This window comes from Sander vitreus, chromosome 9, assembly GCF_031162955.1.
Source record: "Sander vitreus isolate 19-12246 chromosome 9, sanVit1, whole genome shotgun sequence".
Classification (NCBI taxonomy): Eukaryota; Metazoa; Chordata; class Actinopteri; order Perciformes; family Percidae; genus Sander; species Sander vitreus.
This window is the reverse complement of record NC_135863.1, coordinates 17,165,997-17,189,976: the sequence shown is the minus strand read 5'-3', so window position 1 is coordinate 17,189,976 and position 23,980 is coordinate 17,165,997. Positions and strand designations below refer to the sequence as shown.

General features: G+C 40.4%; 1 protein-coding gene across 1 annotated transcript in view; it reads right to left on the bottom strand.

Annotated features, from left to right (window-relative positions):
* Positions 1–23,980, bottom strand: part of cacna1ea (calcium channel, voltage-dependent, R type, alpha 1E subunit a) — a 90,772-nt gene that overhangs the window by 46,286 nt on the left and 20,506 nt on the right. Inside the window, exons 2-4 of the mRNA XM_078258988.1 lie at positions 14,139–14,405; positions 3,865–3,970; positions 3,581–3,720 (exon numbers count right to left, since the gene is read on the bottom strand). Of these exons, the coding sequence (XP_078115114.1) occupies positions 3,581–3,720; positions 3,865–3,970; positions 14,139–14,405 (513 nt within the window). The remainder of the gene's footprint in view (positions 1–3,580; positions 3,721–3,864; positions 3,971–14,138; positions 14,406–23,980) is intronic.

Here is a 23,980-nt window from a genome sequence, read left to right as displayed (position 1 = left end):
GGCATACTCCTCATTTCCTCCAGCTCTATTCTCTCATCTCTATTCTTTACTTTGTTTCTCTCCTGTTTTACTGGTTAAAACCTGCTCTGGTCTCTGACTTCCGCTCACAACTTGCCATTTTAGCAGGAGTACGGTAAGAGAAGAAGCATGTGTGAAGGCCTGAGAAAAACCCACAGCTCCTGTCTTCAAATTTCAGAAACAACCGCCCTTTCGCTACAAAATAATAGCCTTTAAGGAAATGGCAAGTGCCATCTGTTTTTTCATACCCCCTCTTTCTCGCTCTCTCGCTCTCTCTTTCTCTCTCTCTCTCTCTGTAATACAGGCCATCTTTAAACACCAAGGCAGCTTGCTGAGGTGATCATGGCCTTCAGCTTTGACACAGTTATCAAATGGCTCCATATTTACACATGATCACAGATAATGTTCAATGAGTCAGGAGTATCCACTGTGGAAAGGTTCACACACTCTGTAGTGTAAGCTAACAGTAGTGTGTTCTGCCTCCAAAAGCAACATTTTCTTCAGTACAGTTTAGTTTGGATTCCTGCCTGTATGACTCGAGCTGTCATGTAAACCTTCGATCAAAGTGAGCTCAGCGCAGTCATGTGAGTTGAATCAGCACCTCCCTGACACAGTGTCAACAAGACTGAACATTATAAGCTTCACAGATGATAGGATTTACTGCAGGGCAATTGCACGGAATTAAATGATACAGGTATAACTAATAAACTGGTAAATCAGTGAAGAACTGTAAGTATTGATTTTGACTACTTTCTACACACCAAGCCTGAAGGGACAAGTTGCAGCTGTGGATGTAGTCTTGCATTGCCAGACCTATATCTACAGTATGGTCTGACTACACAAACCGCAGACTAGTATATGTGGCCACTTTAGTTTTGTCACATGGGAGAACAAGTATACAATACTAATTCTCATCCAGATTTATTTTCACAGCACAAAATATGGTTATAAGGTGCTTCACAAGGCAGGGACTCTTCTATGATTATTCTTTTAAATGTATCTTATACTGTACATTATGCTTATGTGTTTATGTGTTTGCATGCATACTGTGTGTGTGAGTAGGGGTTTGGGGAGTCTGTGTCTGTATCTGTAACACAGTCTATGACCCTTCCTATCTGTAGAGGCCTCCTAATTACTAACTGACTGATAACTGATAGAAAGCACTCATCTAATATTATCAGCAGTTCTCATAATCGCCATTCACTCTCTAATAAGGTTGCAAACCTGGAGTGATGGCCTGCAGATGAGTGAATGTGTCCATGTGAGCGTGTAAGATGGTTTGCGTGTGTTTCAGAGAAAGAGAGAGGGGGAGAGAGAGAGAGAGAGAGAGAGAGAGAGAGAGAGAGAGAGAGAGAGAGAGAGAGGGGGAGAATTCATTTTCATTAATTTGTCTTTGCTGTGGCCAGAATGATAATTTCGAGAGAGTGATCTATCTGCAGCTCACTTCATCATGCTGAATATTAATAAAATTGAGACCAGGAAGGCTATTTCATCCAGATCGAGCATGTCTCCTCTCTGTAGCTGAAACTCAACCCAGGAAACATGCCTTCATCTTACTGCCAAATAATGGTTTTACATTTAATGTTGGAACATGAGGATCTGCCATTTCTTAGGAAATATGCAGATGTATTTAGATTACATTCATTTTTGGCGAGTCAAATGACTTCAGCCTCGGCACACACTGACCTCAGCACAAAGAGAAGCCAACACATCAAAAAGCGCTCCCTGATCTAGTATACACAGAGCAGACAGAAAGGTAAAGTCTGATTACAGCGCCTGTCTGGCTTTAACAAGCCTTCTCTTCTTCTCTGTCCACATTCAGGCAGGTGAGATTAGAACAACCCATTAGCATTTGTCTGTCTCAATGTGATTTAATTAAGCTTCTATTTTTGATCGCATAGTAACATGCCGTGGGGTTGAGTGTCCTCAACCGCTGCCACACTGCAACTGATCAACAGGCGAGAGAAGCAGGAAGCTCTCTCTTTCCCTACCGACTTCCACAACACTTCTTCTTTATGTCATCCCTCTCTTAAGCTCTTCTCTCCTCCTCTTTCCTCCTCCAACCTCGCACCCTTCCTCTCTCCAACAGCGAGTGGAATATCGTCAAGAAGCCTGTGCTTGGCTCATCAATAATCTGCCACCCTTTGTACTTCTGTGCTGTGAATTGATTAATATTTAATTTGTGTGTGTGTGTGTGTGTGTGTGTGTGTGTGTGTGTGTGTGTGTGTGTGAGAGAGAGAGAAGTTAATCTGCTAAAACCATACACATTTCCTCTCTCTGCTCTGACAGTGAGGCACCTAACTCTCCGGTAACTGCTGTAAAATGCCATTTAATATGACACCTTTCCTCCACAGAACAGACTAACGTAAACGTAAGCCCCCCTGGGCATTTAACAGCCATGTAATTAATGTGCTGTGAGTACACAGAGTGAGGTGACAGTTTACAAGCTGTGACCACCTCACAACAGTCCTTGTAGCTGCTTGTAGTATAACTTCAGCTGGTCGTTAATTCAACATGGTGCTCAGGTAGTAATGGTTTATAGTTAAAGAGGCTTTTTCGAAAATCCCTGCCTATTTGTTTCCTAATCAAATATATTTACAGCTATGGGAAAAAAAGAAAAAAAAACGATGGCAAGTTTCTACAATAGAGCAAAATGTAGGATGTACACTACTTTTGTTTTAAGGTACCACAATATAATGCTTCAACTTTGATCAATGTGTAAAAACTGTTAAGTGTCTCCAACCCTCTGTGAAATCACACAGTGATAGTAAGTCATTATTAAGTCGTTAGTGTTGCTACTCATTATACAGTTATTATTTAGTGTTTATTACGGAGTGGATAAGTGAACAAGTGGGTGATTTTAGTTGGTCTAGTTTGACAATTTCCATTAACTTTGATTTATTAAGTTACATAAATAAAAGGCAGAGTAAAACTGAGAGGTGTCTCTTTAATACAAACCATGTTCAACACTGGATGAGGTACCCGAAAATGCCGGTTCATTTATGTTTGATGAAATCTGTTCATCCAGCACATATACCTGATGAAAAAAGTTTTCCTCATAGTTTGACTGCAGTTATTTTTACGATTTTTGTTCAAGGGTTGTCAGGGGACTTACAGTGTTGCCACTATTGCCATACAGCCAGTATACAGATGTACACAGATATCTTCATGAATATATAATTTGATAATGCACGCTGACCCTCATCTTGTCCTTCCCTAAGCAGGAAATGAAGTGCAGATAGTTAAGTGGTCAAACAAGAACAAAAATTTAGGGTGCATTGATGCCACATCTAGAGACATAGGGATGAACTATGGTGCGTTTTGAAAATAAAAACCAAATTTAAGAAGTAAAGACCAACAAGCAACAAAGAAGCAAACTGTCACACTTCACCAACCAAACCAGTTAGAAATAACTGGGACATCAGAACATCTGGTGCTTTGAATTCAGTAAATCTCACAGATTCACCATCCATTTCAATTCATAACGCTAATCCTGTTTCACAGATCTGCATCCAAATATACATGCGCACACACACACACGCACACGCACAGTTTGACTCACCCACTGAGGACCACAATGAAGTCCATGACGTTCCATCCGTTCCTGAGGTAGGAGCCTTTATGAAAAACAAAGCCCAGGGCGATGATCTTTATCCCAGCCTCAAAACAGAACATCCCGATGAAGTAGGGCTCTGTCTTCTCCTGTAAGTGCAAAGCAGATAATCAGAGTGATAATTGTCTTACACTGAAATGAAATGGAAGTTATCTTTTAATTTCAGTAACTTGGCAGAAAACATGAAGTGTGGTTGTCTCTGTGCAGATGTTTCCAATGTGTGAATATCTCACCAGTCTCTTAGACATGGGCGTTTTGTCCTCTCCAGGAAGGTGCTGCTCCAGAGCCAAGACGATACAGTTGGCGATGATGGTGGTGAGGATCATGTATTCAAATGGAGTGGAAGGATCAAGTTAAGGAACCTTTAACTGACCTTATGTTGAGTGTCTAGTAAAGTATGTTCATGTAAACGTTAAAGCCGCATCCTTTAAATTTTAAAGGATGCGGCTGGTGATATTCTATATTTGTGTCATTGGCAACAAATTCCTTGAAAAGATCAAAACCAAACACATGTCTGTCTCTCAGCACGACCTACTCTGTCTGTGGCTCTCAGCCCATTAAGCCCAAGTTAATCTTTAAAAACAGGTCATGAATATATACTTTCATTTTTAAAAAGGTTCATTAATTTCCCTAAACTGTAGTTTTTAGCAAACATCACTCAAAAAGGAGTAAATAGTGCATTTGTTAGGGACTACTTTAAGCCGCAGAGTTGGTGCACTAGTGGGTCTTTCTGGCAACAGGATGATATATGTGGGATCAACTCAGAATAAACTACTGTGCCCATGTTCATGGTAATGAAGGAAAATGTCACACAGTGCAACGATGTGGCTCATTGATGTGTTTAGATAGTTTTTGGACAACGATGTACGATGTAGGTTTAAACACAGAGGAATAAGCTCTATCAGGCTTTGGATACATAAACAACACTTGTTAGTATCATCAGTTTATTGTTGGTTTTGGTCATTTCATGTAATTTGTTTAAAATGTAAAATATATTTCCAGCCTCGTCCTTTAAGTACTATATTTAAGTGACATATGGTCTATTTACAGAAAAGAAAATAGACAGAAACCGAGAAAGCTCTAAACAGGTTTCTAGGTCACAGTCAAACAGAAATGTGATGAACAAACAGTAGCTGAGGAAATGTGTAATAAATGGCACTAAAAATCTTCCTATGCTATCTATACAGAGTACAGAAAGGCTATGCTATCAGAATAGAGAGAACAAATTAAGATCCAGATACTAAATCAGAGAAAAAAAATGAAAAAGTAATTGAGTTAATCACAGTAAAACAAACCCAGCAGCACTGCAATTACAATGTCATGAACACATAAACAGATAGACAGGCTAACTGTGATTCCTCAGTATGAAACAGAATAAATCTGCATGTTACAAGCTCCAGGGCTGTAGACACAACCAGACAAGGGCTAAACTTTTTTCTGAGGTCAGCTGCAACACGTACACATTGAGGCAACAGAAGGCTTATCGAGGACGGATGAGTGGGTGGCCTAAAACGTGATCCAATAAACAGGGTCACTCTTACTACATGCTTCACTGCCTATTCAATGAGAAGCTGTATTGGTTGTCGGTTCCACACCAGCCGCACTGGGGTTGAGCTCAGCCAGCAATGTGCTCTTTATCTAATGCTCTGCGTGGGCAGACCCCTTTCTCCTGGTTATGTGCAGAAGAGGTAGGAAGGAAGGGAGCTTAAATCTGCAGAGTGAGAGACAGGGAGGGAGAGCGGAAGTAAGAAGGAGGCAGAGATAACAGGGAAGAATGAAACAGGAGAAAGTGATAAGGTGGATGATGGGTGATCAGTGGAGGAGAAGATGATGGTTATATAGAGTGTCAGAAGCTTGCTAAACAGGTGGGTGAGGAGAAGGCAATGAGACCAGATAAGCAGCTGTAACCAGCAGGGTTACTCAGGGACATTTGAGCAGTGAGAAGCTAAATAAACAAAGCAAAAATAATCTTACTCCCACCAGCCTACAGGGATTCTAACTTAAAGCTAGGCTTAGCCACAGATTTGATTCAGTGATTGCAAGTTGATCGCTGAGAAATTTTGGATAAACAAAACCACAGCAGCCATCAGTACATGTACAGTACATGAGTACATGATGAGCATGAAAATAAATAGCAAAACGTCTGTCGCAGGCCGACGGGTTGTTTTCTAGTTTGTTTTCAAGAAGTGAAGTCGATCTTTTGGTTCCTTTTTTCTACAATAACTAGCATCACTTTAGTCTTGATGAGAGCTCTCAGCAGCAGCCAGTCGCCATGCCCTGCATTCCCTCAAACACATATAACACAAGCAGGAGGAGGGGGGAGACGTGACAGAGGGAGAGACAGAGGTAGGAAAGGGGAGGAGAGAGAGAGAGAGAGAGAGAGAGAGAGAGAGAGAGAGAGAGAGAGAGAGAGAGAGAGAGAGAGAAATGAAGATAGAAAGAGAGAGGTATCCACGGCAACAGGCTTCTCTTCCAGCCAAAAGTCAATGCTACAAGACAGTTCCTCCTGGGCAGCTGAACTATCTGTGGTTACACACACAAATATGGTATGAACATGTTATCACCTTTTAAGTTGATATGGCGAACATGGTAGCAAACATTTGACTATTACACATCCAGCAGATAATGAGCAACGTTCATGTGGAGTTGTGTGGCAACCTCATGGATTCAAGTAACATTTTCACTCACATGTAAGATCTGATTTTGGTCTTCGCCAAATTAGCTCATGAAAAACAACTGCCTGCTGCGGCCCAAAGCACCACAATGAGTGTTGATGTGAATCAAAACAGTAAAAGTTGTGGCCTGGAAAACCAAAACAATGACCTAAAAGTAGGGCTGCTTGATTATGGAAATAATCAAAATCACGATTATTTTGGTCAATACTAGGGGTGGAACGGTACACTGAAGTCACGGTTCGGTTCATACCTCAGTTCAGACATTACGGTTCGGTACAATGGAGGGAAAAGCATAACAAAAATGCAGAAGGCAATTTTTTTTATTGTTCATGTCTCAGACCACCTGTGTCATCCAGTCTCTCCCCTGAGCTAGCTGCAACAGCATGAAGCGTATAAAGTAAGATGTAAACAGTAAACAATAAGTAGGCTACCCCACATCATCTCCAGACTCCATCTGGAACTTATAAACAAAATAAGACAATCAGCTAGTAGTGTGATATGGGAGAGAAGCGCTGCTCTCATATGTGAATGCACAGAGCAGGGGTGTTAAAAGAGCTGCTTCGGTTACACAGAGCAGTTGGCGAATTGTGGCGTTAGCTTCCCACGCTAATAGCGGAGCTAGCAGCAAACAGTGAAGCTAACGGCGGAGCTAAAAGCGGAGCAAACAGCGAAGCAAATGGGCCTGGAAGCCATTTGTGGTCGAGGCAAGAAGGGATACAGCTACAGTACGTCCGTGGTTGGTTGTATATGGAAGGGACTAGTTTGCTTCGTGTGGACTCACTGGACCGACTCAACATGTAGGCGGAGCTTGGGAGCTTCAGAGTTACAGATTCGGTGTCCCTAAGAAACGCGTATGTAACAGTAGTTCCACATTACATTAATTAATTTGCACGCAAGTTTTATTTATTTTTATACCGTGTACTCTCCGTGTATATTCATCTACCGAAAGGAGACACCCGTACCGTTTCGGTTCAATACGAATACATATACCGTTCCACCCCTAGTCAATACTGATATCACGATTATTTTACACAATTAGGGACTGTTCGTTATTTATTTAAGGGGCCACCAGAGGAAATTTGGGACCTTTAGCAAAAAAAGACATGACCCTCCCCTCGCCAGTAAAAAAATTTCTATGACCCTCCAAAACAATTTGGAAAAAAGGCATGACCCTCCCGCAGCAATTTATCAATACCTTCTATACTGGTTTGCACTTGGCAAATATACAGATTCCCATTGTTTTTTAACAGCCATAACATACATGACTAATCCTCTGCATTCTCATCTTACGCATCACACTCCTCTGTTATGGTGTGGTGGCCATTTCAGTAGATTTACACACTAACGTTGTGGAAACACAATAAGCATGGGAACTAAATGCACACTTCCTGCACTACTGCATTACTTCAAATACTAAGTTACTCCTCTAATAAACTAGTATTCACATGAAATAAAACAATAAAATATTGAGACCATTCAGCAAGGCACTCTGGGTAACATTCAACACACAAACTGGTTGCTATGGACTCGTCACTAGGCTTCCTCCACTTCGCCATTTAAACAAAGTGGAATAAACGTATAAAAGTCCAAATCTACACAAAACCTGCAATCAATTAGTAAGCTGACATCAAATGTGGCATTTAGGAAACCTTTATTGCAACCTTGGCACGGTAAGATGTCCAGACTAGCAACAGTCATTTTCGTTTTTTACGTCCTGCTGCTGCCATCGTCAGCCAGGAAATACTTTTTTTTACTAAAGCAGTATATCAAATCAGATGTATTACCTACCACCATTTAGTTGTTTTGTGTTATTTAAGATATTTATAAAATATCTGATCATGTCAGCCATAATTATTCCACTCATTTTTTAAACAATGCAATTATCCGTTTCAGCCACCAGGGGGCAGCTCCTCCTGCCCCCGAGCAAACTCATGGGTCAGACCCATCTGGTAGCGAAGGAGGGCCGAGACTAAGAGCTACATGGAAAAATATGCACCAAACAAGCCACTTTGAAATGTTGCTGTTTCATGAATACAAAAGTTGGGTGACCCCCCCCCCCGGACTGAAAAATGTTGGATGACCCTCCCCTCAGCAAAAAATAAAAAGACATGACCCTCCCCTATTTTGCTCCGGTGGTCCATTCCATAAATGCTGAACGGTCCCTTACTCATTGACTTTTGGAAAGAAGTAATTATTGAATTTAAAAAAACAAACAGTGAAACAGTTAAACAAATCAACAGTAAAAACACCTTGACCTGTGAAATTTCCCTCTAATACTTTTCCCGTTTGAGCTTTTATTCTCTCCATTCAGAACACAGGACAAAATAAGAGTTGACTTGCAAAACGTAATGTGCAAAATAATCGTTTTTCTCAATTACTCTGTTTTTGGGATCGTTAAGAGCAGAAATCGTAATCACGATTAAATATTGATTAATTGCACAGCCCTACCTAAAAGATGCTAAAGAGCTTCATAGAGCTGAGAAGAACTGCAGAGTTGACGATAATTCTGTTGGTTCATTACAACAAACATTTTTTCAAAGTCATTTTATCCATTGTTACAAATGATATTGATTATTACATGATATTATTGATTTAGCCTCTGCAGCCTTTTTGATGCACTCATATACTCTGCAGAGTACAGAAGTACGTATGTTGACTTATTTGTCCAAGAGAGTCCAAACAACGGATGGGTTATTCCTGATATAACTGATGTTCCCTAAAATTCAATGTTGACTTGACCCTAAGTTACACACTCAACAAGTGTCTTTAACCAAAACCCATCTCCCCTCATCTGTGCTGCTCTAAAGTGTGACGCTGATTGTGGATCGTCTACCAGCTGTAGCAGCGTGGCATCTCGTGAGCAATCCTGTGAGTCACAGTGACGCTGGCACTCTGCCTCGACTCCTCAAACATGCGTGTAAAAATAGACATGGAGACAGAGTGTGATGCCCTGTGCGTCTGCGAAAACGATCAGGCCCAGATTGGATCCAAGCCCCTGTGATTATTATTACATAGAGGTGAAAATCAAAATGAATTACAGGCATATGAGTCTGGCTTATTAGAAATCTGTGATTTATCAGAGTATGAGTGAGTTTTAAAGGCAGAGAGCAGCATTAAATATACAAACACAGAGGAAAGCCAGGAGTGTAATCTCTATTTGGAGTAAAATGAACTCTATTTCAGCCTGGAGAACTGGACAACTATTGCTGTGCTGTTATAAGATGTAAGATTAAAAACGTTGAATGGGTTTAACAGAAAAATCTATCTTCAATTCCACATCACCTCCACACCTCAGTGGTCTGCCTTAGCCAGCCGATCAATCCTGAGAATAATGCGGAGATAGTTCAGTCAGTCCTGTTTATGAGCAGCAGCCTTGTGAGTAATCTGTGTCAACTCAGAGCCACAGCCGGCTCTTATATACACCTCTCTGTCAGGTGGATATACAGTCATAATAAGGAGGGGTGAACATACCTCATGTGATGTTTTGTGTTTTGTGCAAGGTCACATTTACTAGTCTCATTTTCTTCAGCTACATTCACTCTACAAATCTGCTCTCATTAAAGAAGTAAAAATAAAGCAGTCAATAAGCGGAAAAAACGTTTTTGTATTTGGAGATAAATGAGAGTAGGACCACTGGGGACACCAGGGTCATTTCCTTGCTAATTTTCCATTTCTACTTTTCATGCAAGGATGCAATTTAGTAAGAGAGAAATTAATAGTCTTTCTCAAGTTTAAAAATGCTAAGACAAGACAAATATTTAAATCCTGGTTAGGCCTCTGTGTTTAAAAAAAGAGCAGTGACATTTCCTGTCAAATACCTAAAATGTCTACCTGTTGAGGTAGAAAACTATAATATAGACCTATGCCTTAAGCCTAAAATGTATTTTTCAATTAAAAAAATTTATCTTTTCTTGTTGGAAGTATCATTCAGGGTATGAGGGTTGCAAGTTCTGGTATTAGGTCTTTTTTTTAAGATATCGGTGGTAGCGGACTACAATGATAGATATAAAGAATGGTAATTGAAATGTAATGAAACATCACTTTTAAATATATCCATTTTTAATTCAAGATTATGTCTTTATATTTTTGTACTTTTACAAAATGATGAGGGCTGTCTTCTGGAGGGAGGGGGATAAGAAGGTGTGTTTTAATAATCTTCACAGTTTATATTGTCATGTATCTGCACTTTCAAGTTCAGTTTTTCTGCTGACTAACTCATTTTGTTCATGAAATAAAGATCTAATACTGCACCATCTCAGCCTACTGATATTTCTTTGATTAATCCTCGTCATCAACAAGTCTTCAACACCAACAGTTTCATGCTTAAAAACTCACAAAGTCTGACAACCAGCAAGCACATGGTTGATGTGCCACGATGAAACAAACTATTAAATCCAACTATCAATTATTTAAAGGTGTACCTTCTCAATGGGAAACTTCCCTCTGCGGGGGATCCCAGTGGGGATCAGACAGGAGGAGCAGCTGTCAGTCCTCACCAGGCCTGCCACACTAAACTCAGGCTGTGGGCCTAATTAGCCCTGCCTCTCCTTGCCAGGCCTTGATCAGCCTTCCATCGACTGCAAACTCAGGTAGGTACAATGGGCTAACAGTCAGACTCATACATACATGTACACATACATTTAACCAACTCTTACTTCTGTGAGCTTGCACAGGAGCCTCTGGATAGTTCCTGAATTGATCAGGTGCTGTTAATTGAGCATGCAGAGAAAAAAGAGCCTCTTACAGTGAGGTGGCAGCAGCAAGTTGTTCTCCAAACACATGGCTGACCTTTATGAGATGTCCTGCTAAGATTGTGAGATTGTGAGTGTGTGTGTGTGTGTGTGTGTGTGTGTGTGTGTGTGTGTGTGTGTGTGTGTGTGCTCTTGTATTTCTATTTCTGTGAGGACCGATTTGATATTTAGACAATAAGAGCAAGGACATTTGTGGAAAGTGAGGATGTTTAAGGCGTTTTTTACTTCTTTAAAATGACTGTTTAAGGGTCTGGCCTTTTAGCATTAAAAATACAATTATGTAAATGTTAAGTTTAGGGTAAGGGCTGAGGTTTATAAAGTACACCCAAGTATATCAAATCGTTCATTTACCTTAGTTCTCCATTTTAAAGCACGAAGGGAAAAAATGCACAGATCAAAAGCCTGAAGAAGGCATAGCCAAAACCTCTGCTTGTTGGTTGTTGGGCAACCACACGGTGATGACAACACTGCAGGAAGTAGCAAGAAATAGTCCAGCATAAACCCCCTGTAAAAAACTGATTTAAAAAAACTGATAAAAATTAACTGTGTTAATAATGCTGCATTTCCACCGCATGGTACGCCACGGCTCTACCCGACTCGCTCTTTCTTTGTTTTCCATTAGCAAAAGTTGTGGATAGTAGCTGGTACCAGGTACTTGTTTGGTACCACCTCGGTCGAGGTTTCAAGGGAGCTGAGCTGATACTAAAAGGTGGAGTTAAAACACTGCAGACCACTGATGGTTCAGAGAGAACCGTCACTAGCGTGATATGGGACATCCTGCACGAATTGGCCATTTAAAAAAAGCAAAGCTACCGTCAATAGCGACCACAATAGTTTTTATTCCCTCGACCCAGATTTTTTTTAAATGGCAGCCTGCAAAACCATGGTGTACACAACGTACATACTGTCGTACATCGACAAACTGCTGACATTGTTGCAGATGAAAGGATCCAGGGAGTGTCACTATGGCGATCAGCTGATAATCCCACCTCAACTGAGGTGGTACTAGCCGCACTGGAAAACGAAACAGAGTTGAGTCAAGTGGAACTATGCAGTGGAAATGAGGCATTAGTGAGCTATAAAGGTGCTGGTTAAGTGGATTTTGTTTACCTTTGGACCAAGGTCTAAGTGTAATGAAGGGTACACTGTGGTATTGCTGCTTTTACTAAAGTAAAATATTTGAATACTTCTTCAACCACTGGGCATTAAGGTAAACAAAGGGGCTAAAGAATGCATTCTGTCAATAAGGGTCCTCACAAGTATAGAAATACAAATGTTTGTGTACCATTGTTTATATGTGTATATGTATTTATATTTACAGTATGTTCTTATTTGTGCTTACATGTGTATTAAGTGTAAATGAATCTTCACACTCCAGACATGATTTACAGAGAGCCAATCATCAAAGCCACGGTGGATATTGACCAGAACACAGAAACACTCAGCTCAGCATCACTCCCTTCAAAACCATATTAGCCAACGATATAATATGACTCAGTGAGTGATGACTTGTTGTAATAGCATGTGACTCTGCGATCAGACATCATTACATATAATTCCTGTTAATGCTTGTTAATCAGATACAGTAGAGCTCATTAGATGTAATGAGACACTCCCTCCACAACAGCACATTAACCTGGAGGTTATTCAGTCTGGATGCTTTCCTTCTGGTCACTACAGCACACACGATATTTAGATTTAAATTGTATTCTTGACACAGAGTATAAGATGTGCCTGTAGATGCATTATCATTATTGGTTATATTTCATCCACTGGGCGGCTGACATATCTGTAATATGATAACCAACACACACACACACACACACACACACACACACACACACACACACACAAACATTAACCCCTTTTCCTCAGCTGTTGATTGAGATTCATCCAGTTTCTATTTTTAAGTACCTCAATGGACGGGCAAGCCCAGAGAAAACAACAATAGGCAGCGATCAACAACAGAGGTCCACTCATTATATTTGCTGGGTTTTTATAATCAGCAGTAGGCCAGTCAGTCAGTCAGGAAGCTGTTGAAAGGAGTGGAACAATAGCTGGGAAGATGCCACACCTGGCCCGGACACCTGGTGAGCTGCACAGCAGCAGCACAAACACGCCACCAATGGACATTTGCGTGTGGTCGTCCTCCTCAACAACAGGCAGAGGAAATAATACAGTCACTCCCTTTTCAGTATATTTGGCATGTTTACTTAAAAAATGACCAAAACTATTAATCGATTATCAAAATGGTTGCCGATTTATTATCTGTCGCTCGGCTAATCTATTAATCCACCAATCATTGCAGCTCTATTGAGCTTGATATATTCACTGTACACAACTCGTCAGTAGGGACAGTGCTGTTGTGGCAACAGCAGGTCTTCATAGCCTTTTGTTGACAGAAAAGATTTACAGCCATAAGCAGAGAAACTCCTGTGTTCCTCTAATCCACTTTCCATTGACACCTCCTCCCCTTCTGAACTATTTTTGGCTAGATATTGTCATAACCTGAGTCAAACTGATGTATAATTTCATCCACTTTTGGATTATTGTTTTATAAAATAATAAATATAATGGCATTGGTACACTCAAAAAGTCTGACTTAATGCTTATTTTTTTCATGTACTGCTTTATTTTCTTAATTCCTAAGTCCCTGTTGTACAATATTGGATTGCATTTAAATGAATTAATCAATTAAAGAAACCAAAATAGTGTTTCTTTCAAACAATTCCTAGACTGATCTCTCTCTCTCTCTGTGGTTGTATTTCTCATGTATTTCTCTGTGTAGTTCTCTGTGCGTGCTGTCCATGGTGCTGAAATTCCCACATTTTCTCTATTCTCTATTGCACAGATAAACTAGGGGCAAAACAATAAAGAGAATGTAGGACTTGAAAATTGTGAAATTGTGTACAGTTGTGGAAATATGAGAACATTGTTCTTGTTTATTTGTTAAACTGGAACACTGTTTACCCACCTTAGTAATTCACTCCTATACGATTCCTTGCACATCTCGGATGAATGTGTTTGTATATTTTACACCGTACCCGCTTCATTTACACCATGAAGCAGAAAAAAGGATATGGCCACTCAATGATTTTCTTGGCGTACTTCCTGACCACGTTGTCCTCGCCAAAGATGAAGAGGGACCTGTTGACGGTGAAGCAGTTCTCCCTGACCGGGATGGGGTTGTACAAGGCCATGGTGCGAGCACGCTGCGCTTTGGTCTGCTTAAAGGCTGGGGAGATGCCACCTGTGGACACGGCCGCCCCATCGCGGTTCCGGTTGCGATCGGACCCTCCATCCCCGGGGCTCAACAAGCCCGGGACGTCGTCTCCAAACCGGGCCATTCTGTCGGGAGGGAAGACAGGATAGGAAAGGGAGGTTATAGTTTCCTAGAAAGCAGGGCGCGGTGATGCGCTCGGTGTGACAGCAGCGGAGTGGCGAGATCCTGACCAGTTTTAGTCCATCATCCGTTTAATTCGCAAAAAACACCGAACTCAGTGTTCCCCAACTTTAAAATCTGTCCAAAACATTCACGGATTTTTCTCCAGTCTGTCCAATTAGAGAAGCACGTCGATTCCAAGTGTGCTCCGCGTAAAATAAAGGACACAAATCCAAAAAGTAATTAAATTCCGCCCCATTTAACAATCTGTCGTCTTAAATGAACGTGAAATAACTCATTCATTTCGCAGCGTTGTATCCATCCAAACATTAATATCTTAAAGAAAAGCTGCAACAGGTCACGTCTTCAGCCATCCTCAGTTCCCTGAGCGAGAAGCAGTAGAACAGGTTGATGCGTGGATTTTTAAATAAACTAGCAACAGTCGTATGAGTAATTCAGAGCACATCACTCCTGTCTCCTCTCTCCTCTTCTCTGTTGAGCACTATCCTGCTGCGTGCGTAAGAGGACGACCGGAAGAAAAAAAGTTTGGCATTTTCCACGACATTTTCCCCCCGAAACAACGCGAACAAAACAATCTGTCAAATATATGTCACACGGAGGAAAAGAAAACTCTCAATCCGTCTTGTCTGCAGTGTGATAGTGGGTTGGATGGTGAGGGAAGTATCTCCCTTCCCGCCCGCACTGTCAGAGCAGGAGAAAAGACAACAGTGTCTCAGGCATCTCTCCTAACCTCTGTCCAACCCCACACAAGCAATTTAATATGCGCAGATTGAGTTAACAACCCGTGTGTCTAATTGATAAAATCACAATGCAATAAAACAAATATTAGTTGCCTCTATCTTGGTGAGAGTAGAGATTATGTAAACCAAATAAATTAGACTTTTAAAAGCTTGTTAACCTGTTATTCCAGGTGCTGGAAATGTGCGTACAATTCTTGTAAAATATCAAAGGTTTAACGTGAGATCACTTCAGCTTTCTCATGTGACTGGTCAACTACCATTTGAAAAGGGGCCATGTTTTGATAGTCTATTTGATGCTTATGTTGTTCACCCCACACAGTCCTTAGGATGGCCAAACTGAATGCTGGTCACACATGGAGTCTGGAAGGGAGTAAAGACCTGTTGTGAGATTAACCAGCACCAGCCAAGACACCCAGGAGGACGGCAACAAGCATCTTTGGCTAATTACATGGCTCAGAACCTACTATTGCAAGGCATGCTAGTGAGGGGGAGTTAAGCTACTGTATGCTGACTGGAAGTAATCATATCTAGACTACTCGTGAGGATGGGGAATGTTGAATGTTCACAATGAAGAGGGGGGAAATAGGAGAGCATGGACTGATGTTGGGTTGGAAGGGTGGAGAAGCCAATTAGTTTTAACGTATAAGTGTGGTAATATTCTATATTTTTCTTACTGTCAACAAACCCCTTGAAAAGAGCAAAACCAATGATGAATTGATTCTACTAACAAGTTTGATCAGTGTAGTCAGTCTGTAGTCAGTAGTCAGCTTCCTCCTTTGTGCCACAGTCCTCCATTATTATCCAACAAGACTTTACAACCATGCCTTACCATGCACAGTGGTGCTTTGTGCTAAATGCAAACAAAACAAACTTTTCCTAAGTAAACACAAAATAAAATTGAGGCGGTGAATGTAATGAGTGAGTGATAACAAAAGTCATCCTGTAGGGGTACATCTGTACTAAATTTCATGGCAATCCATCCAAACGTTGAGAGATTTCACTCAAACCACAATTGTGAACCTCATGGTGACGCTAGAGAAAAAGTCAAGGGATCTATCAAATAGTTATAGAGAGATATTTCAGTCTCAACCAAAGTGGTGGATCGACTTACAGACTGACACTGCCATCTGCTAAAAACTATTAAAAATACAGCTTTGCAGTGGATAACATGCTCCTTCATTATAATGAACATGGGCACTGTATGTTTGTATGTAGCATGTTTATTTTGAGTCAATCACATACTGCCCACCGTCCTGCTGCTGTAAACACTAGATGTGTTAAAATCCACAACTGAAAACAGTCCAACAAATGCACTATTTACAAAGATATAAAGCATGTAGTACATGCCTGAATGAAAGCCTTTATTTTCAAGGAGCATCAAGCTGAGATAATCAATGTAAAGTAAAATTCACCAGTAAACTGATGTGAATGGAAACAGAAGTCAAAGAGAAGATGAACCACAGGAGAGAGTTAACCACGATGCTGACACTGATGGGTATTTAGTGATGGTGGTATGACGAAGGCAGTGATAAATGGTGTGTGGCCTCCAACTCATTAGTGCTCCAACACATTATGGGCATTAAAAATAGAACGCATAACAGACAGATTTCTGACATCTTCTCATTATGAATGGTGAGATGAGACGTACACATTTTCCAATGACGTACTCCTCCAGTTATAAGGCGAAAAAGGTTGAAAGCTAAATCACATTTTACTTGCTTTTTTTGTTATTTCGTTTATTTATGTCTCTTAGTGTGATAGAAATGTTACTTCTGCCACTTCCTCTGTGCAGCAGTGACACCAATACATTGTTTTCTTCCAGGAGGAGAGTGTGAAGCAGCCACAGATCCCTTGGCTGAGAGGTGAGGGGTGAATAATGGTAATTAGGTGTTAGTAACAAGGACGATTAGGGTGGAAGGATGATGGTTCTTTACTGGAAAAAGGCAGAGGGCAAGCTGGTGGAGTCTCTTCATAGATAGAGCGTTGAGTCAGTAGTTTTTTTCTCTAATTAAAAAAAGGTTAGTTTATTGAAGGACTGTGACTTAACCCAACTGAAATATGACTTCAATGTATTTGCCGACAGGCTCCGATCAACCAGACGTTCCAGCTTTGATCAAACCAGCAAAAGGTTTGAATTGACATCACTGGCCCTGAGGTTAGTTGGTAGCCATTTGTAATAAGGCACCCAAAAGCTTATACGTTGTAAGTAATGGCTTTCTCAATGGTAAAAACAATATACTAATGATTTATAGATCAGTGATAAGCCAATAACAATAAAAATATTTGGGTTGCCATGTTGTGAAAAATCCCTTCGTCTGTTGCTATGGTCTTTTGTTTATCCTTTCTATTTAGTAATAAATGGCAGTAATACATTAATAAAAGCTCATGAGCTTCTCACTTTCGAATAAGCCATCAAGTCTGCAGTTATAAATGTCAATAAATCCAGATCATCTGCATCCCTTTCCCTATAAAGTTCACGTGGAAATGTACTGATTAGATTATATAACTCAAAATGTTGGATACTGAAACTAAAAGGTGTCTCAATATTTCCAAGTCTTTTCCAATAAAAGTAGGGTAACACATTTTAGTCCCCCTATTAAGCATCTATAAGCGGTATATAAACATTTACAAAAAGGTTTATAACTTACTATAATGTAGTTGTAAGATGTTTAATAAACCATAAGTGGAGGTGGCTCTACAAACAGATGATGAACGACAATATAGTAAAACATAGTTGTAATAATTTAAAAAATAAAATAATAATCTTCATAGGATAATGTATAATAACTGACAAATACTGTACATTAATAAATGCATAAAATGTTCTGGTATCTGCTTACAACTACATTATAGTGGGTTCACTATTCAATGAACATGTATATACTGCTAATAAATGCTAAATAAGGGGACTTAAAGTAAAGTGTTAGTAAATTAGACTTCCAATCAATTTAGATTTCCAATTAGAGGAAATATTTCTACAGCTTCAAGTGATTGTTATGAAGTAAAAAGAGCATTTTTTTAAGACGTTTAAAACACATACAAGATCCTATAAAATAAATTGATATTTCAACAATGACTTTCAACAGAAAGTCTAACAGGATTTGTACAGTAACCCTAAAATATTCTGCTGTATTGTGTTTATGCTTCTATACTATTTAAAGGTAAATATTGTTGGAGACATTTAATTTGACATCGTAGACATGTTCCCGCTGTAGGAGACGTCTAGCTTGCAAAAATCGAGCCGAGGAACATGAGGTTACCAAGGTTACTTGCTGTCATGACAGCAGGTTGACAGTCCTTGCTCCGGTAATGGGACTTAGTGACACAGGACTGAGGTGAGAACAAAGATTTCAATTCAGAAATAGAATGTGTGAACAGGGATACTGGCAGGCTTGAATCTGAAACCTGGTCATTATCATGCTCTTCGCTTAATAGTATTGAACTAAATTAGCTTCTTGACCTGAGGAAAAGAATAGTCACGTGAAAGCCCACATAAGTATTCACTTTACATGTTTGGTTGTCAAGTGAACATTTGCTGCCAACATCTTTCCTGTAAGCTCCCGCGCTTTGAATTCACATGGCTTTTCACGTGGCTACAGTGTAGCGTTTACCCCATTTCTGTCCACACAAAACCATAAATAAATTATATCGGTTATAGTGACAACCAGCAATTTATTGTTTGTGCAAAATGTGTTTTTTAACTAAACAAAACTGTGGTGCAACTTTCCTTAACAAGACTATAATTCACAAAGTTTGCCTGTTGGTGATTTTGAATTTACTGGGTTTTGTTTTAGGGTTAGTTTGTATTATTAGTCTTGATTTTTGCAACCTAGACCGACATAGATTTGGAAGATGACACATTAACAATATTGTGTGGCTCAGTTATGCGGTATGCTAAAAATATCAGATTCAGAAACTTTATGACAACTTTAGTTTCCTGATATGTGCCAACACAGCAAGGACAACAGGGCCACACATACTGTGTAAGAGAACAGTGCAGGACATATATTTGGAGCAGAGAATTAAAAAAATATACATTCAGTCTAGAAGAACTTCTGCTCTTACAAAATGTTCAACAGTACAAACTAAAGGTAAAACTTATCTTTATATCTTGTATGACACAATAAAGCTTGTACAGTCTGGATCTTGTAGATTAATTCTGAATTGAAACAATTGGCAAAAAAAAAAATTGGTTCTCATCAGAAAACCAATGGAGTGCTTACTCTGGGTAGGGAATGAGTCCTTACCCCAAGTAAAGGAGTAGTACCTCGGGGTCTTGTTCCGAATGAGGGGACAATGGAGCAGAGGGCTATTGCACAAAACCAGGATAAGGAATTAAGCTGGGATATTCCAGTTATCCTGGATGAATTTAGCCTTGACTTGGTTGCACAAAAGCAAAGGCACCTAAGTTACCATAGAGATTTATTCTGTGCAGCTAGCCTGCTCCCGACCAGGCTAACAGCCAGGATTTATTAATCCTGGAGCCTTTTCTGTTCACTCAGCAGTGGTTTTACCTTATTGTTATCAGCCTGCATTAAAATACAACAGGTGCATGTTGCTGTTCAGTAAAGCACTGTTATTATTTAAAGTTGACCATTCTTTTTATAATTATTCATGTGACAGTCATTGTTACTGTTATATTGCTGTATGAAAACTGCTTGTTGTTAGAAGTCTGGTGAATATATTACGGAGATAATTAGAAAAGGCTGATTTAAATGAAGTCAGTGATGAAGGACAATATATAAAGTGCCAAACACGCGTTAGTGGTTCTAACAATGGCAGACTGGTCAAGGACAAATACACCTTTAATTATTTTAGTTGATTTATTTAGTTTAGTATTCTTTAGTATTCTTTGTAGTATGTATGTTCCTCTTCCATGTGCACTGTATTTGGCATTCTTAGCACACAATGTGTGTTGTCTCCAGTGAACTGGGACTATCATTTGGGAAGTTTGAACAATTATTATAGGTTTTTATAATTGTACAATCCTCCCTTATTATAGTCCTAGTTCACTGGACCAGTAACTGTATAGTTGAGGCTACTGTACATACTGGACATTCATGAAACAACAGGGAGAGGACACCTCAATGTTTTTTGACCTTATATTTTGCTGGGGGGAAATAACTGATGAATAACTGTGTTAGAGTCATGTTTAAAGTGTGCATTAAATGTATCACTTAATTATCTTTATAGTTTCTACTAGATTTCAGAGTCCAATGTCTTCAGTGTCTTGTGAGAAAAAAGCGTGGCAGAAGCGGACCGACTGATTGATATATCTAAAAATGTACATTTAAGAAGTACAGCTCTTAAATGAAACCATTCGAGGAGTTAGGCTAATTATTTCCACAAACAAACTGTTGTACACTTTGTCTGAAAAGTGTAATGGAAAAATGACATAGACCATGATTTTCTTAACAATGATTGTTCATCTATTGAGTAATTTTTAATTATAAGTAGATCCTTAAAATATGCCTCTGAAACATGTGTCTCCTAAAGATATTTCCTGAAAGTAAGTCCTCCAGTGTTGAAGATAGCTGAAAATGTTATGACCCTGTAATTCTCCACTGTAAGCAAATGGTTACAAAACACAGGCGCCTCCAGAGATATGCAAAGGTCAGTTTGCCCGAACTTAAGGTTGGAGCCTGAACCAATCTGTAGACGAGATAAATTCCTGACTCCTAAGATTGAAGGACTTTTTACGCACTAGACAGATGTACAGGGACAGCTTTAGACAGCAGTGTTCAAGATTAGAATGTTTTCCAAACATGGTCGTGTTTCTGCTGGGAAAATGGGATATAAGGAGATGGCATATGTTACGCGAGGCACAGATCGGCGGTCACTTTGTAACTCTGTTCATTGTGAATTGCTGTTCTTGTCATTGTTTGGTTGTTCTCTCGAGAAAATAATTAAACCCTTCCACCGGATACCTAAACTTTTAATCCAGTTTGCAGCCTGTCTTTATTTTGTTACAACAAGGTCTCTTCTTCACCCAAATTCCTCCCTCGCTGAACAGAAACTTCCACCACAAACTTGGCGTTGTCGGCAGGATTTCAAGGAGGGATCAGATCGGGTATCCCCGGGCGACTGATGACAGTGCACTCCAGGGATCTGATGATCACCTGCCTCTAAACCTCGCCAAAACATCTTTGAGAGACAGAGGGTCAGAAACCACGGAGGGCTCGCTGATTCCACTCTGAAATCCAAACGAAAAGGAAGCAATTTCAAACAGCGGGGGTAAGTTGAAGTTTCAACTATTAACAATTTGAATTGGATATTGAGACAGTTTGTGAGACAGATATATTGACCGTGGTTTCACTGAGGGTATTCGGTGAAAGTCTATTTTTGCTTTGGGAAAATTTTGGGCTGTGTACAAAACAGGAAAAGAGAGTTTTCTTTGGCACCCAGGTTGTTTAGTATAACAGATAAGAGCGCCAATTGTCATCATTTCATCCAATCCGGACTAGAACGGGGTGACGGATAGATTTTAAAATCATACGGATAAACAGTCATCGTAGCTGTTTGTCCGGATTTTTAGTGTTTAGGAAATCTATCACAGATAAGCAGTCATTGTAGCTTAAATTAAGTTGCAGCTGTTTACAGGTTTTTCCGCAAAGTTTACCGTGAACTAAACTGGGCCGTATAGTGACGATTATACGTAAAGAAGTACTTCGACTGGTTGTTATCTATTTTTGGAAAAATGGGTAACAGGAGCACAACGTCACACGTTCCTTCAGGGCCAGTGGTGGATGAGATGATGAAAAAATTTGGGCCGAAATCTTTAGAATGTCTGAATTATTGGACAACAAAACACAGGTTTCCTGAAAATGGTTCTTTAAGCACAGGTAAACTCAGAATGCTAAAACAGGATTTAGAAGAAGAAGAAAAAATATTGAAAGGGGGAAAAATGATTAACAACCAAGATCTGATTCAAATAGAAAAAAAACAAAGAATGTTTTAATCAGTGGATGAAGGAAGCCACAGGCAGGGAAAGAAAGCAGATGAAAAAACTGGTATCTAAGGGAGAAACTGGTAATTTTGTTGAAACACAGAAACTAGAAAAACCAGAGATTGCCACTGACACGTTTGCATTTTCTCTGTATCCGAGCATGAAACAGGTGGATCCGCTGCTCGACCTCCCGCCCTACCCTCCTCCACACGTCGCTGCTCCTCATCACGTCGCGACGCTGAAGGAAGACGACACGCCTTCCACCGTCAGATCCCGCCCTTCTCCCACAGTGCCCTCGGCACCCCCACGTTCACGTTCACCTACACCTCCACACCATGGGGTTATGGGAATCCCATCTAAAGAACGCTTTCCTGAATGGGCTGCTGCCAGAGATCCGAGCTGGAGTACTGAAATCGTGTATTGGCTGGGACGAAGCCAGACTGACAGAAATCGTCAGACACACAAAACATATGGAGCAACTGGAGCAAGAGTCAACTCGTCAGGCTGAAAAGAAAACAAAGAAGAAGGTCGAAGATGCCCAGCTGACACTGTTTCATACAGTAAATCAACTCGCTGGGAAAGAAGGAAAGAAAAAGGGGAAGGCAGAAGCAGAGGGCGCGGCGGACAGCAGGCGCCTGATTCAGTATGTTTTAACTGTGGCGGCAAGGGACACTGGGCCAACAAATGTCCTTCTCCAAGACAACAAAAGGGGGAACCAGCTGGGGACCGCGGCTACAGCCAGGAGCAGGCAGATTGACGGAAGGAGGAAGGGGACGGTGATGGAGAGTCTGAGCCAGCGAGATCTGCCCATCTTAAGGAAAGTAAAAATGCAAACTCACAAACACAAATTTCTGCACCCATTACAGACCATAAACATCACACTGTTTCCCCACTTGATGAGAAAAACATTCTAGACGCAATTTCTTACCTAGAGCAAAAGCAACACATAGAAAGTATTCCTACTTATGCAATGTTGTCATCTGAGGTTTATAAGAAATTACCAACAACTATTTTGAATGTACAGGGGAAAGATGTGGAGTTTTTGGTAGATTTGGGTGCAACTAATTCTGTACTTCAGAAGTCCTTGTTCCCGAATCAAAAGGCTTTCTGGTAGAATTGTTCTGTGCAGAAGCAATTGTCCCAGAAAGATTTCATATCCTATGATGTGTGTACACAGTGACCTAAGTGATTCAGAGCCAGAGAGGAGGGCAAAATGTTCATTTCTGCTCTCTCCTCTGTGTCCGGTGAATTTGTTAGGGAGAGATCTCATGTTACGTTTTGGTGTAGGAGTAATCCCAACGGAAACAGGCCTGAAGGTTGTGAGATTAGACGTCACTACCCAGAATGACTCGTTCTTTTCACAGAGCACACACGGGTCCCAGCTCATATTTCAGTGGGCCATTCTTCAGGCTCATGCTGCAGGCTTGCTGCATGAGGCCAGAAAATTGGTCTCCCCTTCTCTGAGTTTAGGGAAGAACATAACTTACATTGCACTTGTTTTGTCTCTTCAGAACGTGATGACATGTTTGTTGAAGAATTTTTTAAAGAAGAAACAGATGAGCTTGAGTGTACTTACATATACTGGCATGAAAACAAATGTGCAGCAGCATTAGCCTTGACTGATGAACAGAGAATGTTTTTCAGAATTCTACACTCCCATGCTCATATCTCCTTATCCAAATCTTCCACAGATCAGTGGAGAAACTTGGGACAATTTGTCCTGGACTGTGACCGACTGACTGACTGGACTAAAACCGTGGACGGGAACGTGCACACCTCCCCCTCCACGGGAGTTTATCGGAAACTCCTGTCACACCGTGTGACCGCCGCGCGC